This window comes from Oncorhynchus gorbuscha, unplaced genomic scaffold (assembly GCF_021184085.1).
Source record: "Oncorhynchus gorbuscha isolate QuinsamMale2020 ecotype Even-year unplaced genomic scaffold, OgorEven_v1.0 Un_scaffold_1705, whole genome shotgun sequence".
NCBI lineage: Eukaryota > Metazoa > Chordata > Actinopteri > Salmoniformes > Salmonidae > Oncorhynchus > Oncorhynchus gorbuscha.
Window position 1 is genome coordinate 92501 of NW_025746406.1, and position 18057 is coordinate 110557.

The 18057-nt window shown below is 46.7% G+C and overlaps 1 protein-coding gene across 1 annotated transcript; it reads left to right on the top strand.

Annotated features, from left to right (window-relative positions):
* The first annotated feature begins 279 nt into the window (after positions 1-279).
* On the top strand, positions 280-14122 carry LOC124023887 (meteorin-like protein). The gene is made up of 2 exons (XM_046338050.1): positions 280-635; positions 13654-14122. Exons 1-2 carry the CDS (start codon positions 538-540, stop codon positions 14105-14107), a joined length of 552 nt encoding a protein of 183 aa, XP_046194006.1. The 5' UTR covers positions 280-537; the 3' UTR covers positions 14108-14122.
* Positions 14123-18057: the final 3935 nt, after the last annotated feature.

Below are 18057 nucleotides of genomic sequence, written 5' to 3' on the forward strand. Positions count from 1 at the left end.
AAATATCAACTAGAATTGGAATGTTGAGGGGCACTTTTGGAAAGGAAAAGTTTGAGATAATGAACCACAGATTACTCAGTCAATTTACCCAAACTTTCACCGGTGGGTTATTTCGACTGTAGACTTTGTAATGTATCATTGATCAATTACTAGTAAGTAGATACTAGCCTCGGTGAGATTTTGTAATTATAGAAACATACTTCCAAGATCTAGCCGAGAAGGCATTGCGCATGCGTGCGGATCTGCTTGGTGAAGGGGAGTGACGTGAGAAGACCTCGGAGAAATTCACTCACTGGACTTCCAGTAGAGGAATGCAAGCAGCCGCTGTCCGTTGTAGGTTACGGTTCTTACTGAAGTAACGCTTTTTTTCACGGTTCTACTGGCTTTTACGGGAAGAAAATAACATTCGAAGACATTTCAACAGGCGACCAGAACCGATGGGGACGTTATGTCGTTGGAGTTACGCGGGTGGATTTGGTTGTTTTAGTTGAGAAGAAGGAAAGTGTTGCGCTCGGAGCAACAGCGGTGGGATTAAACATGCTGACACCGATTTTAGTATACTTGTTATCGGTCCTCCTGCTGTGTCGGATAACGTTCTCTCAATACTCCAGCGATCAGTGTAGTTGGAAGGGCAGGTGAGAGTTCTTCTTTATAACTTTCATTATTTCATGAACTGCTTGTTCATAATGGTCGAATTGAAAAGGAGTTGTGCAGACGAACTATTTGTAGGCTACCATTTAGATTTGAAGGCTTCGATTTGTGGAAATTAAAGTTACAGAATGGTGAATGCGTCAGTGTTTTTATCCAAGGCCTAACGGTGAAGAGATTGTTATAATGTAATAAACTAAATAGAGAATGAGTTATCCATTCTCTCCTGAGAGGTGAATTACACAAATCTTTCCCTCTTACTGAATTGATCACCTTGAGTCAGGTCTGTGGAATGCGACTTCTGTCAAGGACTCCAAGCGCCGAGATTTATCTCTCTTTATTTTATGTTTACAACATGATAATGGTTTTGAGATTATTACTTTAAAACAAAATCTAATTATATTTTAAAACAGTCATATTCAAATGAAATGGACGCTTTTTTTTTCAACCGACGCGTTCTAATAACACTTTTAGGATCACGTTTAATGTTGATACAGTTCAATGATTAAACGGAAATGTATACATTGTTTCATGAATAAACACAGTGATGCTTCAGTAAAAGTACAGTTTGAGGTGGCTCCTCACAACGTCTATAACAGCCTCCTTCTGTAGCTCAGTTGGTAGAGCATGGCGCTTGTAATGCCAGGGTAGTGGGTTCGATCCCCGGGACCACCCATATGTAGAATGTATGCACACATGACTGTAAGTCGCTTTGGATAAAAGCGTCTGCTAAATGGCATATATTATTATATTATTATATTACATTTATAAATCTCAACTGAGCACACAAGGCAACTTTTCCCTTTCGGTTCTTACATCCCTTCACTTGTTATAAAATTCGAGTCACTCTTTTTAGAAGCAACACCATGCCTTAAATAGTGATATAGTAAGAGGCTTTAGTACTTGATTTTGGCACCTCGTGAAGTTTGACACTTCGTGAATGCCTCTAATATTTTATTTATTTAACCTTTATTTATTTAACTAGGCAAAAAAGCTGCCCCAAAAAGTCTTACCGTACTTACAATGACGACCTACCAAAAGGCAAAATGCCTCCTGCGGGGACGGGGGCTGGGATTAAAATTAAAATGTATTAAATTAAAATATAGGGTAAAACACACATCACGATAAGAGAGACAACACAACAGTACATAAAGAGAGACCTATAAGACAACAACACAGCAAAGCAGCAACACATGACAACACAACAGCACATAAAGAGAGAACTATAAGACAACAACACAGCAAAGCAGCAACACATGACAACACAACAGTACATAAAGAGAGAACTATAAGACAACAACACAGCAAAGCAGCAACACATGACATCATGCTCAATGTAGGTATTCAATTACTGCTGGTGGTAGGCCCTCATTGTAAATAAGAATTTGTTCTTAACTGACTTGCCCAGTTAAATAAATAAATAGAAATACATGCTGATGTTATAGAGGTAAAAACATTATTTGTCTTCATAAATCATATATTACAGACAATCTAGAGGGTTATAAATCATATATTACAGACAATCTAGAGGGTTATAAATCATATATTACAGACAATCTAGAGGGTTATAAATTATGTTATTATGTCGAGGGTTATAAATCATATATTACAGCCTCTAACTCAGGTCCTAGAGGTCCTGTACGTACCTAACTGACCAGCTCTGCCCATTCTCCACCATGTACCTGTCGGCCTCAGCCTCTAACTCAGGTCCTGTACGTACCTAACTGACCAGCTCTGCCCATTCTCCACCATGTACCTGTCGGCCTCAGCCTCTAACTCAGGTCCTGTACGTACCTAACTGACCAGCTCTGCCCATTCTCCACCATGTACCTGTCGGCCCCAGCCTCTAACTCAGGTCCTGTACGTACCTAACTGACCAGCTCTGCCCATTCTCCACCATGTACCTGTCGGCCCCAGCCTCTAACTCAGGTCCTGTACGTACCTAACTGACCAGCTCTGCCCATTCTCCACCATGTACCTGTCGGCCCCAGCCTCTAACTCAGGTCCTGTATGTACCTAACTGACCAGCTCTGCCCATTCTCCACCATGTACCTGTCGGCCCCAGCCTCTAACTCAGGTCCTGTACGTACCTAACTGACCAGCTCTGCCCATTCTCCACCATTTACCTGTCGGCCCCAGCCTCTAACTCAGGTCCTGTATGTACCAAACTGACCAGCTCTGCCCATTCTCCACCATTTACCTGTCAGTCCCCCTCAAAATGCCTTAGCTCTTTCGTCCCACTCCACACACATGCGGAGACCACGCCTAGGTTAACTGGTGCCTCCAGAGACGAAACCGCTCTCATCGTCACCCAACGCATAGGTTTACCTCCACTGTACTCACATCCAACCATGCCATTGTCTGTACATTATGCCTTGAATTTATTCTACCACGCCATAAATCTGCTCCTTTTATTCTCTGTCCCCAACGCACTAGACGACCAGTTCTTATAGCCTTTAGCCGTACCCTTATCATACTCCTCCTCTGTTCCTCTGGTGATGTAGAGGTTAATCCAGGCCCCGTAGCCCCCAGTACTACATCTATTCCCCAGGCCCTGTAGCCCCCAGTACTACATCTATTCCCCAGGCCCTGTAGCAGTACTACATCTATCCACAGGCCATGTAGCCCCCAGTACTACATCTATTCCCCAGGCCCTGTAGCCCCCAGTACTACATCTATTCCCCAGGCCCTGTAGCCCCCAGTACTACATCTATTCCCCAGGCCCTGTAGCAGTACTACATCTATCCCCCAGGCCCTGCAGCAGTACTACATCTATTCCCCAGGCCCTGTAGCAGTACTACATCTATTCCCCAGGCCCTGTAGCAGTACTACATCTATTCCCCAGGCCCTGTAGCAGTACTACATCTATGCCCCAGGCCCTGTAGCCCCCAGTACTACATCTATTCCCCAGGCCCTGTAGCCCCCAGTACGACATCTATTCCCCAGGCTCTATCATTTGTTTTCTTCTGTAACCGTAAAAGCCTTGGTTTCATGCATGTTAACATCAGAAGCCTTCTCCCTAAGTTTGTTTTTTTCAATGCTTTAGCACACTCCGCCAACCCAGATGTCCTTGCCGTGTCTGAATCCTTGCTTAGGAAGGCCACCAAAAATCCAGAAATTTCCATCCCCAACTACATTTTCCGCCAAGATAGAACTGCCAAAGAGGGTGGATTTAGCCTGCAGAGTTCTGTCTTACTATCCAGGTCTGTGCCCAAACAGTTTGAGCTTCTACTTTTAAAAATCCACCTTTTCAGAAATAAGTCTCTCACTGTTTCTGCTTGTTATAGACCCCCCTCGGCCCCCAGCTGTTGCCCTGGACACCATATGTAAATGAGCGACCCGCCATTTGTCTGCAGAGTTTGTAATGTTGGGTGACCTAAACTGGGATATGCTTAACACCCCGGCCATCCTACAAATAAAGCTAGATGCCCTCGATATCACAAAAATGATCATGGAACCTACCAGGTACAACCCTAAATCCGTAAACACGGGCACCCTCATAGATATCATCCTGACCAACCTGCCCTCTAAATACACCTCTGCTGACCTCATTCCGTCAGTAGACCTTTCTAATCGACCTGGCCCGGGTATCCTGGAAGGATATTGACCTCATTCCGTCAGTAGAGGATGCCTGGTTATTCTTTAAAAGTGCTTTCCTCACAATCTTAAATAAGCATGCCCCGTTCAAAAAAATGTAGAACTAATAACAGATATAGCCTGTGGTTCACTCCAGACCTGACTGCCCTTGACCAGCACAAAAACATATTGTATACATCCAATATACACAGGCAGTTAGGAAAGCAAAGGCTAGCTTTTTCAAACAGAAATTTGCATCCTGTAGCACAAACTCCAAAAGGTTCTGGGACACTGGAAAGTCCATGGAGAATAAGAACACCTCCTCCCAGCTGCCCTCTGCACTGAGGCTAGGAAACACTGTCACCACCGATAAATCCATGGAGAATAAGAGCACCTCCTCCTCCCAGCTGCCCACTGCACTGAGGCTAGGAAACACTGTCACCACTGATAAATCCATGGAGAATATGAGCACCTCCTCCTCCCAGCTGCCCACTGCAACACTGTCACCACCGATAAATCTACTATAATCGAGAATTTCAATAAGCATTTTTCTACAGCTGGCCAGTTCAACTATTTCTCAGACACAGTCTCTATGGGGGTGCCACAGGGTTCAATTCTCAGGCCGACTCTTTTCTCTGTATACATCAATGATGTTGCTCTTGCTGCTGGTGATCATCTGATCCACCTCTACGCAGACAACACCATTCTGTATACTTCTGGCCCTTCTTTGGACACTGTGTTAACAAACCTCCAGACAAGCTTCAATGCCATACAACTCTCCTTCCGTGGCCTCCAACTGCTCTTAAATGCAAGTAAAAGTAAATGCATGCTCTTCAACCGATCGCTGCTCGCACCTGCTCGCCCGTCCAGCATCACTACTCTGTACGGTTCTGACTTAGAATATGTGGACAACTACAAATACCTAGGTGTCTGGTTAGACTGTAAACTCTCCTTCCAGACTCACATCAAGCATCTCCAATACAAAATTAAATCTAGAATCGGCTTCCTATTTCACAACAAAGCATCCTTCACTCATGCTGCCAAACATACCCTCGTAAAACTGACCATCCTACCGATCCTTGACTTCGGCAATGTCATTTACAAAATAGCCTCCAACACTCTACTCAGCAAACTGGATGCAGTCTATCACAGTGCCATACATTTTGTCACTAAAGCCCCATATACTTCCCACCATTGCGACCTGTACGCTCTCGTTGGCTGGCCCTCACTACATATTCGTCGCCAAACCACAGGTTCCAGGTCATCTTTAAGTCTTTGCTCGGTAAAGCCCTGCCTTATCTCAGCTCACTGGTCACCATAGCAACACCCAAACGGAGCATGCGCTCCAGCAGGTATATTTCACTGGTCAGCCGCAAAGCCAACACCTACTTCGCCGCCTTTCCTTCCAGTTCTCTGCTGCCAATGACTGGAACAAATTGCAAAAATCACTGATGCTGGAGACTCATATCTCCCTCACTAACTTTAAGCATCAGCTGGCAGAGCAGCTTACAGATCATTGCACCTGTACATAGCCCATCTGTGAATAGCCCATCCAACTACCTCATCCCCATATTGTTATTTATTTATTATCTCAACTGGCCGACCTGGTGAAATAAATAAATGAAACCTTGTGGGTGAAATTGGGTGAATATATATTGGGTGAATATCCAATTGGCTGAATATATATTGGGTGAATATATATTGGGTGAATATATATTGGGTGAATATATATTGGGGGAATATATATTGGGGGAATATATATTGGGTGAATATATATTGGGGGAATATATATTGGGTGAATATATATTGGGGGAATATATATTGGGTGAATATATATTGGGTGAATATATATTGGGTGAATATATATTGGGGGAATATATATTGGGTGAATATATATTGGGTGAATATATATTGGGTGAATATATATTGGGTGAATATATATTGGGGGAATATATATTGGGGGAATATATATTGGGTGAATATAAATTGGGTGAATATATATTGGGTGAATATATATTGGGGGAATATATATTGGGTGAATATATATTGGGTGAATATATATTGGGGAATATATATTGGGGAATATATATTGGGTGAATATATATTGGGGGAATATATATTGGGTGAAATATATTGGGTGAATATATATTGGGTGAATATATATTGGGTGAATATATATTGGGTGAATATATATTGGGGGAATATATATTGGGGGAATATATATTGGGTGAATATATATTGGGGGAATATATATTGGGTGAATATATATTGGGGGAATATATATTGGGTGAATATATATTGGTGAATATATATTGGTGAATATATATTGGGTGAATATATATTGGGGGAATATATATTGGGTGAATATATATTGGGTGAATATATATTGGGTGAATATATATTGGGGAATATATATTGGGGGAATATATATTGGGTGAATATATATTGGGGGAATATATATTGGGTGAATATATATTGGGTGAATATATATTGGGGGAATATATATTGGGTGAATATATATTGGGTGAATATATATTGGGGGAATATATATTGGGGAATATATATTGGGTGAATATATATTGGGGGAATATATATTGGGGAATATATATTGGGGGAATATATATTGGGGGAATATATATTGGGGGAATATATATTGGGTGAATATATATTGGGTGAATATATATTGGGGTGAATATATATTGGGGGAATATATATTGGGTGAATATATATTGGGGGAATATATATTGGGGAATATATATTGGGTGAATATATATTGGGGGAATATATATTGGGGGGAATATATATTGGGGGAATATATATTGGGTGAATATATATTGGGTGAAATATATATTGGGTGAATATATATTGGGTGAATATATATTGGGAGAATATATATTGGGGGAATATATATTGGGTGAATATATATTGGGGGAATATATATTGGGTGAATATATATTGGGTGAATATATATTGGGGGAATATATATTGGGTGAATATATATTGGGGGAATATATATTGGGTGAATATCCAATTGGGTGAAGTGCAGTGGCATAAAGAGAAAGTGGTTTCCTCTTCTAAGCCAGCCGAGGAGTAGTCTTAACAAGCAGTTACTTTGAGCCTGTACCAGGGAATCTGTTGCTCATTACTTCTCCTCTCAGCTAATCTCTTCTAATTACATGCAGACTAGAGACGGTGGAAGAGTTCAACTGAGTTAATTAAAGAGAATGTGTTGAGGCTGGTCGGGTCATGATGACCAACATGTGCTCTCCTCTGGTCCTCACATCAATGGGCCTTATTCATATTTCACCATCTCCTTTTCATTTTAAATTGGGTCATTCCTACCAAGAACATCAAACCACCAGCCTGTTGCTGTTGGCATGGCACCCATATGGTAATAGAAGTATGCTGCTAGTTTCCTGCCTCATAGCTTGGCTTTGCTTTGAACGACAGATTTGGGCCTAGTATAGGACTTCAGATTATAAATTATATGAACGACAGTTTTGGGCCTAGTATAGGACTTCAGATTATAAATTATATGAACGACAGTTTTGGGCCTAGTATAGGACTTCAGATTATAAATTATATGAACGACAGTTTTGGGCCTAGTATAGGACTTCAGATTATAAATTATATGAACGACAGTTTTGGGCCTATTATAGGACTTCAGATTATGCATTACATTCTGTGTAGCATCCCAAATGGTTCCCTATTCCCTATATATTCAGGGTGCCATTTGGGATGTAGACTGTCCCTCTCCTCTCTCCTCTCCCTTCATCCAGTTCTGTCTCTAGACTCCCCCTCTCCTCTCCCCTCTCCCTTCATCCAGTTCTGTCTCTAGACTCCCTCTCTCCTCTCTCCTCTCCCTTCATCCAGTTCTTTCTCTAGACTCCCCTCTCTCCCCTCTCCTCTCTCCTCTCTCCCTCCATCCAGTTCTGTCTCTAGACTCCCCCTCTCCTCTCTCCTCTCTCCTCTCCCTTCATCCAGTTCTGTCTCTAGACTCCCCCTCTCCTCTCTCCTCTCTCCTCTCCCTTCATCCAGTTCTTTCTCTAGACTCCCCCTCTCCTCTCTCCTCTCCCTTCATCCAGTTCTTTCTCTAGACTCCCCCTCTCCCCTCTCCTCTCTCCCCTCTCCTCTCCCTCCATTCAGTTCTGTCTCTAGACTCCCCCTCTCTCTCTCTCCTCTCCCCTCTCCCTTCATCCAGTTCTGTCTCTAGACTCCCCTCTCCTCTCCCCTCTCCCTTCATCCAGTTCTGTCTCTAGACTCCCCCTCTCCTCTCCCCTCTCCCTTCATCCAGTTCTGTCTCTAGACTCCCTCTCTCCTCTCTCCTCTCCCTTCATCCAGTTCTTTCTCTAGACTCCCCCTCTCCCCTCTCTCTCTCCTCTCTCCCTCCATCCAGTTCTGTCTCTAGACTCCCCCTCTCTCTCTCCTCTCTCCTCTCCCTTCATCCAGTTCTGTCTCTAGACTCCCCCCTCTCTCCCTCTCCTCTCTCCTCTCCCTTCATCCAGTTCTTTCTCTAGACTCCCCCTCTCCTCTCTCCTCTCCCTTCATCCAGTTCTTTCTCTAGACTCCCCCTCTCCCCTCTCCTCTCTCCCCTCTCCTCTCCCTCCATTCAGTTCTGTCTCTAGACTCCCCCTCTCCTCTCTCCTCTCCCCTCTCCCTTCATCCAGTTCTGTCTCTAGACTCCCCCTCTCCTCTCCCCTCTCCCTTCATCCAGTTCTGTCTCTAGACTCCCCCTCTCCTCTCTCCTCTCTCCTCTTCCTTCATCCAGTTCTGTCTCTAGACTCCCCCTCTCCTCTCTCCTCTCCCTTCATCCAGTTCTGTCTCTAGACTCCCCCTCTCCTCTCTCCTCTACCTCCATTCAGTTCTGTCTCTAGACTCCCCCTCTCCTCTCTCCTCTCTCCCTCTCCTCTCCTCTCCCTTCATCCAGTTCTGTCTCTAGACTCCCCTCTCTCTCTCCTCTCCCTTCATCCAGTTCTGTCTCTAGACCCCCTCTCCCTCTCTCCTCTCCTCTCTCCCTCTCCCTTCATCCAGTTCTGTCTCTAGACTCCCCCTCTCCTCTCTCCTCTCTCCTCTCTCCTCTCTCCTCTCTCCTCTCTACTCTCTCCTCTCCCCTCTCCCTTCATCCAGTTCTGTCTCTAGACTCCCTCTCCTCTCTCCTCTCCCTTCATCCAGTTCTGTCTCTAGACTCCCCCTCTCCTCTCTCCTCTCTCCTCTCCCTTCATCCAGTTCTGTCTCTAGACTCCCCCTCTCCTCTCTCCTCTCTCTCTCTCCTCTCTCCTCTCTCCTCCCTCTCTCTCCTCTCTCCTCTCTCCTCTCTCCTCTCCCTCCATTCAGTTCTGTCTCTAGACTCCCCCTCTCCTCTCTCCTCTCCCTTCATCCAGTTCTGTCTCTAGACTCCCCCTCTCCTCTCTCCTCTCCCTTCATCCAGTTCTGTCTCTAGACTCCCCCTCTCATCTCTCTCCTCTCTCCTCTCCCTTCATTCAGTTCTGTCTCTAGACTCCCCCTCTCCTCTCTCCTCTCTCCTCTCCCTTCATCCAGTTCTGTCTCTAGACTCCCCCTCTCCTCTCTCCTCTCTCCTCTCCCTTCATCCAGTTCTGTCTCTAGACTCCCCCTCTCCTCTCTCCCTTCATCCAGTTCTGTCTCTAGACTCCCCCTCTCCTCTCTCCCTTCATCCAGTTCTGTCTCTAGACTCCCTCTCTCCTCTCTCCTCTCCCTCCATCCAGTTCTGTCTCTAGACTCCCCCTTTCCTCTCTCCCTCCATCCAGTTCTGTCTCTAGACTCCCTCTCTCCTCTCTCCTCTCTCCTCTCCCTTCATCCAGTTCTGTCTCTAGACTCCCCCTCTCCTCTCTCCTCTCTCCTCTCCCTTCATCCAGTTCTGTCTCTAGACTCCCTCTCTCCTCTCTCCCCTCTCCTCTCCCTTCATCCAGTTCTGTCTCTAGACTCCCCCTCTCCTCTCTCCTCTCCCTTCATCCAGTTCTGTCTCTAGACTCCCCCTCTCCTCTCTCCTCTCTCCTCTCCCTTCATCCAGTTCTGTCTCTAGACTCCCCCTCTCCCCTCTCCTCTCCCTTCATCCAGTTCTGTCTCTAGACTCCCCCTCTCCTCTCTCCCTTCATCCAGTTCTGTCTCTAGACTCCCCCTCTCTCCTCTCTCCTCTCTCCTCTCCCTTCATCCAGTTCTGTCTCTAGACTCCCCCTCTCCTCTCTCCTCTCTCCTCTCCCTTCATCCAGTTCTGTCTCTAGACTCCCTCTCTCCTCTCTCCTCTCTCCTCTCCCTTCATCCAGTTCTGTCGCTAGACTCCCCCTCTCTCCTCTCTCCTCTCCCTTCATCCAGTTCTGTCTCTAGACTCCCCCTCTATCCTCTCCCTTCATCCAGTTCTGTCTCTAGACTCCCCCTCTCCTCTCTCCTCTCCCTTCATCCAGTTCTGTCTCTAGACTCCCCTCTCCTCTCTCCTCTCCCTCCATTCAGTTCTGTCTCTAGACTCCCCTCTCCTCTCTCCTCTCCCTTCATCCAGTTCTGTCTCTAGACTCCCCCTCTCCTCTCTCCCTTCATCCAGTTCTGTCTCTAGACTCCCCCTCTCCTCTCTCCCTCATCCAGTTCTGTCTCTAGACTCCCTCTCTCCTCTCTCCTCTCTCCTCTCCCTCCATCCAGTTCTGTCTCTAGACTCCCCTCTCCTCTCTCCCTCCATCCAGTTCTGTCTCTAGACTCCTCTCTCCCTCTCTCCTCTCTCCTCTCCCTTCATCCAGTTCTGTCTCTAGACTCCCTCTCTCCTCTCTCCCCTCTCCTCTCCCTTCATCCAGTTCTGTCTCTAGACTCCCCCTCTCCTCTCTCCTCTCCCTTCATCCAGTTCTGTCTCTAGACTCCCCCCCTCTCTCTCTCCTCTCTCCTCTCCCTTCATCCAGTTCTGTCTCTAGACTCCCCCCCTCTCCTCTCTCCTCTCTCCTCTCCCTTCATCCAGTTCTGTCTCTAGACTCCCCCTCTCCCCTCTCCTCTCCCTTCATCCAGTTCTGTCTCTAGACTCCCCCTCTCCTCTCTCCCTTCATTCAGTTCTGTCTCTAGACTCCCCCTCTCCTCTCTCCTCTCCCTTCATCCAGTTCTGTCTCTAGACTCCCCCTCTCCTCTCTCCTCTCTCCTCTCCCTTCATCCAGTTCTGTCTCTAGACTCCCCCTCTCCTCTCTCCTCTCTCCTCTCCCTTCATCCAGTTCTGTCTCTAGACTCCCCCTCTCCTCTCTCCTCTCTCCTCTCCCTTCATCCAGTTCTGTCTCTAGACTCCCCCCCCTCTCCCCTCTCCTCTCCCTCCATTCAGTTCTGTCAGTTCTAGACTCCCCCCCTCTCCCCTCTCCTCTCCCTCCATTCAGTTCTGTCTCTAGACTCCCCCTCTCCTCTCTCCTCTCCCTTCATCCAGTTCTGTCTAGACTCCCCATCTCCTCTCTCCCTTCATCCAGTTCTGTCTCTAGACTCCCCCTCTCCTCTCTCCTCTCTCCTCTCCCTTCATCCAGTTCTGTCTCTAGACTCCCCCTCTCCTCTCTCCTCTCTCCTCTCCCTTCATCCAGTTCTGTCTCTAGACTCCCCCTCTCCTCTCTCCTCTCTCCTCTCCCTTCATCCAGTTCTGTCTCTAGACTCCCCCTCTCCTCTCTCCTCTCCCTTCATCCAGTTCTGTCTCTAGCCTTCCTCTCTCCGACCCTGAGGCAGCCTGCCAGGCAGTCAGTCGTGTGTTGCCAGAGCGCTGAGCCCAGAAGGAACAATGTGCCATAAGACGAGTGTGTTGGGGCTGAGGTCAGTTGAGTCATGTCGAAGCAGGGCGTGTTGGGGCTGAGGTCAGTTGAGTCATGTCGAGGCAGGGCGTGTTGGGGCTGAGGTCAGTTGAGTCATGTCGAGGCAGGGCGTGTTGGGGCTGAGGTCAGTTGAGCCATGTCGAGGCAGGGTGTTGGGGCTGAGGTCAGTTGAGTCATGTCGAGGCAGGGTGTGTTGGGGCTGAGGTCAGTTGAGCCATGTCGAGGCAGGGTGTGTTGGGGCTGAGGTCAGTTGAGCCATGTCGAGGCAGGGTGTGTTGGGGCTGAGGTCAGTTGAGTCATGTCGAGGCAGGGTGTGTTGGGGCTGAGGTCAGTTGAGCCATGTCGAGGCAGGGTGTGTTGGGGCTGAGGTCAGTTGAGCCATGTCGAGGCAGGGTGTGTTGGGCTGAGGTCAGTTGAGCCATGTCGAGGCAGGGTGTGTTGGGGCTGAGGTCAGTTGAGCCATGTCGAGACAGGGCGTGTTGGGGCTGAGGTCAGTTGAGCCATGTCGAGGCAGGGTGTGTTGGGGCTGAGGTCAGTTGAGCCATGTCGAGGCAGGGCGTGTTGGGGCTGAGGTCAGTTGAGCCATGTCGAGGCAGGGCGTGTTGGGGCTGAGGTCAGTTGAGCCATGTCGAGGCAGGGCGTGTTGGGGCTGAGGTCAGTTGAGCCATGTCGAGGCAGGGTGTGTTGGGGCTGAGGTCAGTTGAGCCATGTCGAGGCAGGGTGTGCAGCACGGAGCAGCAGGAGTCTTAACGCTTTGTCTAAGTGTATTAAACCACCACCTGGCAACACACACACTTCATCTATTCCCTACATAGTGCACTACTTTAGACCAGAGACCTATTCCCTATATAGTGCACTACATTAGACCAGAGCCCTATCCCCTACATAGTGCACTACTTTAGACGAGAGCCCCTATTCCCTATATAGTGCACTACGTTAGACCAGAGCCCTATTCCCTACATAGTGCACTACGTTAGACCAGAGCCCTATTCCCTATATAGTGCACTACGTTAGACCAGAGCCTTATATAGGGAATAGGTTTCCATTTGAAGCACAGAGCTGCAGTCTGTAGTCTACCTGTTTGATCGGAGGACATGATCACGTGAAGAGCTGGTCTGTAGTCTACCTGTTTGATCGGAGGACATGATCACGTGAAGAGCTGGTCTGTAGTCTACCTGTTTGATCGGAGGACATGATCACGTGAAGAGCTGGTCTGTAGTCTACCTGTTTGATCGGAGGACATGATCACGTGAAGAGCTGGTCTGTAGTCTACCTGTTTGATCGGAGGACATGATCACGTGAAGAGCTGCTGTTTCCCTGTGAAGCTGCTCAGGATTTCCGAAAAGGTTTCACCAGTAGAAAGCTGACTGTTCTGTTGCCAAGTTCCAGACCTATTTCATTTGTTTTGCTCGGCGAACGACTGATTATCTCTGTTCTATATTCATACAGACCCTTTCAGACTGTTGTACAGGCAGTCACAGACAGTGGTTCATGGTTGGCATCTCTCACCCCCCCCCCCCCCCAAAAAAAACATTTTACTTCAGACCAAATATATAATTATTTCACACGTGTGTTAGGAATGTGACCATGTCTCTGTGTATGATGTGTTGTTGACCTCCTCATCCCTTCCACACTGACCTCCCCCCTTGCCTTCCAGTGGTCTGACCCATGAGGGCCACAGCCGTGATGTGGAGCAGGTCTACCTACGTTGTTCCCAGGGTTCCCTCCACTGGCTCTACCCTACAGGGGCCGTCATCGTCAACCTGCGGCCCAACACCCTGTCCCCGGCAGCCGCCCGTCTCTCCGTCTGCATCAAGCCCTCTAGGGACTCCCACGGGGCCAACATCTACCTGGACCGGGCCGGGAAGCTGCGCCTGCTGCTGAGGGAGCAGGACCAGGCCCAGGGGAAGGTGACCTGCTTCAGCATCCAGGACGGGTCTCTGTTCATAGAGGCCATACCTCACAGAGACATCAGTAAGAGAATCACCTCGTTCCAGTATGAGCTGGTTACAGAGAGGACCGGGGCTGGAGCTGGAGCCTTGGCTGGGGTGGAGCCACAAGCACTGTCTGGTGAGATACACTCCTATTGTTGTTGTTGCTTTGGTCATTAAAGGGGAAGTTCAGTATGGCTAAAGCACTGTCTGGTGAGATACACTCCTATTGTTGTTGTTGCTTTGGTCATTAAAGGGGAAGTTCAGTATGCTAAAGCACAGTCTGGTGAGATACACTCCTATTGTTGTTGTTGCTTTGGTCATTAAAGGGGAAGTTCAGTATGCTAAAGCACTGTCTGGTGAGATACACTCCTATTGTTGTTGTTGCTTTGGTCATTAAAGGGGAAGTTCAGTATGGCTAAAGCACTGTCTGGTGAGATACACTCCTATTGTTGTTGTTGCTTTGGTCATTAAAGGGGAAGTTCAGTATGGCTAAAGCACTGTCTGGTGAGATACACTCCTATTGTTGCTGTTGCTTTGGTCATTAAAGGGGAAGTTCAGTATGGCTAAAGCACTGTCTGGTGAGATACACTCCTATTGTTGTTGTTGCTTTGGTCATTAAAGGGGAAGTTCAGTATGGCTAAAGCACTGTCTGGTGAGATACACTCCTATTGTTGTTGTTGCTTTGGTCATTAAAGGGGAAGTTCAGTATGGCTAAAGCACTGTCTGGTGAGATACACTCCTATTGTTGCTGTTGCTTTGGTCATTAAAGGGGAAGTTCAGTATGCTAAAGCACTGTCTGGTGAGATACACTCCTATTGTTGCTGTTGCTTTGGTCATTAAAGGGGAAGTTCAGTATGGCTAAAGCACTGTCTGGTGAGATACACTCCTATTGTTGTTGTTGCTTTGGTCATTAAAGGGGAAGTTCAGTATGCTAAAGCACTGTCTGGTGAGATACACTCCTATTGTTGTTGTTGCTTTGGTCATTAAAGGGGAAGTTCAGTATGGCTAAAGCACTGTCTGGTGAGATATACACTCCTATTGTTGTTGTTGCTTTGGTCATTAAAGGGGAAGTTCAGTATGGCTAAAGCACTGTCTGGTGAGATACACTCCTATTGTTGTTGTTGCTTTGGTCATTAAAGGGGAAGTTCAGTATGGCTAAAGCACTGTCTGGTGAGATACACTCCTATTGTTATTGTTGCTTTGGTCATTAAAGGGGAAGTTCAGTATGCTAAAGCACTGTCTGGTGAGATACACTCCTATTGTTGTTGTTGCTTTGGTCATTAAAGGGGAAGTTCAGTATGGCTAAAGCACTGTCTGGTGAGATACACTCCTATTGTTGTTGTTGCTTTGGTCATTAAAGGGGAAGTTCAATATGGCTAAAAGCAGAGACGGTACATTATGAAGATGCAACTGCTTCTCCAGTAGAAATTCCCTTTCACAATGTCATGGCGACATTGACTATCGAAGCTCATGCACAGAAACACATCATCGGGGTGTAACGGTCATCTCACACTGAACTGGGCCTGTGCAGGCCGTCAAATCCTTGGTATTTTTGTTGGTATTTTATTAGGATCCCCATTAGCTGTTGCAAAAGCAGCAGCTACTCTTCCTGGGGTCCAACACAAAACATGAAACATGACATAATACAGAATATTAATAGACAAGAAGAGAAATACATCAAAATAAAAATACAAAGTCTACATATTTAATACCAATACACACACAAACTGTCTAGGCACTCCTTTGATATAAGGTTGTTTTTGACCAATGAAAGCGGGTCAGTTTGTCACTTTCACAACGGAGTAATAACATGTTCAACTATTTAAAACATTGTCTCCAGTCTTGGTTGTGAAAATGAACTTCTCATTGACTTCTTCTCGAACCCCAACCCTGGTCTGTTTGGTCTGTTTCACAAGCATGCCGGAAGTCTTGCGATGTTGCTCCTCTGGGTGTGGAAACTCTTTGGCTAAAGTTAACTGAAGTTTGTAGTGGCTGACGACAGACAAATGAACCATGGATGATAGTTTCTCCTGGTCCACAGACTACTTTCAGACTGAGGTACCAGCTAGCATTAAGGTCTAAAATCCTGAACTTCCCCTTTAATGCTAAAGTTGATGACAGTGGCAAAGTCGACAAATCCTAACAGACTCTCCTGGTTGGCCCAGACAGTGGATCACAGACTCTCCTGGTTGGCCCAGACAGTGGATCACAGACTCTCCTGGTTGGCCCAGACAGTGGATCACAGACTCTCCTGGTTGGCCCAGACAGTGGATCACAGACTCTCCTGGTTGGCCCAGACAGTGGATCACAGACTCTCCTAGTTGGCCCAGACAGTGGATCACAGACTCTCCTGGTTGGCCCAGACAGTGGATCACAGACTCTCCTGGTTGGCCCAGACAGTGGATCACAGACTCTCCTGGTTGGCCCAGACAGTGGATCACAGACTCTCCTGGTTGGCCCAGACAGTGGATCACAGACTCTCCTGGTTGGCCCAGACAGTGGATCACAGACTCTCCTGGTTGGCCCAGACAGTGGATCACAGACTCTCCTGGTTGGCCCAGACAGTGGATCACAGAACTCTCCTGGTTGGCCCAGACAGTGGATCACAGACTCTCCTGGTTGGCCCAGAGACTACATTAAAGGAAAGGAACCATCTAACTAATGTTGTCATTTGGGTGACCTATCCCTTTTAAGTTTTTTAAATCAATGACATTAGGCGTGCACCATATCCTGACTATTCCTGTTGTATTATCCAGACGCGGGTAGGTCAGAGAGAGTCAACTGGCCATTCAGCTGACAGTTTGTTAATCGACTAACTAGGAAGTGGTTTTCTTTGTCGTAGTGTCTGTAGTCAGGATGTAGTTCTGTACTGAACCATCTGCTGGAGAAAACATCTCCGTTTGTCTTAGTGTCTGTAGTCACGATGTAGTTCTGTACTGAACCATCTGCTGGAGAAAACATCTCCGTTTGTCTTAGTGTCTGTAGTCACGATGTAGCTCTGTACTGAACCATCTGCTGGAGAAAACATCTCCGTTTGTCTTAGTGTCTGTAGTCACGATGTAGTTCTGTACTGAATGCAGCCATCTGCTGTAGAAAACATCTCCGTTTGTCTTAGTGTCTGTAGTCACGATGTAGTTCTGTACTGAACCATCTGCTGGAGAAACCATCTCCGTTTGTCTTAATGTCTGTAGTCACGATGTAGTTCTGTACTGAACCATCTGCTGGAGAAAACATCTCTGTTTGTCTTAGTGTCTGTAGTCACGATGTAGTTCTGTAACGAATGCAGCCATCTGCTGGAGAAAACATCTCCGTTTGTCTTAGTGTCTGTAGTCACGATGTAGTTCTGTACTGAACCATCTGCTGGAGAAAACATCTCCGTTTGTCTTAGTGTCTGTAGTCACGATGTAGTTCTGTACTGAACCATCTGCTGGAGAAAACATCTCTGTTTGTCTTAGTGTCTGTAGTCACGATGTAGTTCTGTACTGAACCATCTGCTGGAGAAAACATCTCCGTTTGTCTTAGTGTCTGTAGTCACGATGTAGTTCTGTACTGAATGCAGCCATCTGCTGGAGAAAACATCTCCGTTTGTCTTAGTGTCTGTAGTCACGATGTAGTTCTGTACTGAATGCAGCCATCTGCTGGAGAAAACATCTCCGTTTGTCTTAGTGTCTGTAGTCACGATGTAGTTCTGTACTGAACCATCTGCTGGAGAAAACATCTCCGTTTGTCTTAATGTCTGTAGTCACGATGTAGTTCTGTACTGAACCATCTGCTGGAGAAAACATCTCTGTTTGTCTTAATGTCTGTAGTCACGATGTAGTTCTGTACTGAACCATCTGCTGGAGAAAACATCTCTGTTTGTCTTAGTGTCTGTAGTCACGATGTAGTTCTGTAACGAATGCAGCCATCTGCTGGAGAAAACATCTCTGTTTGTCTTAGTGTCTGTAGTCACGATGTAGTTCTGTACTGAACCATCTGCTGGAGAAAACATCTCCGTTTGTCTTAGTGTCTGTAGTCACGATGTAGTTCTGTAACGAATGCAGCCATCTGCTGGAGAGAACATCTCTGTTTGTCTTAGTGTCTGTAGTCACGATGTAGTTCTGTACTGAATGCAGCCATCTGCTGGA

Excerpts from the sequence above, each read along its gene's own strand:
- LOC124023887 (XM_046338050.1), top strand. The coding sequence starts at position 538 with ATGCTGACACCGATTTTAGTATACTTGTTATCGGTCCTCCTGCTGTGT. Across the intron at positions 636-13,653 it reads CAGTGTAGTTGGAAGGGCAG|TGGTCTGACCCATGAGGGCC; the intron begins GTGAGAGTTCTT and ends CTTGCCTTCCAG.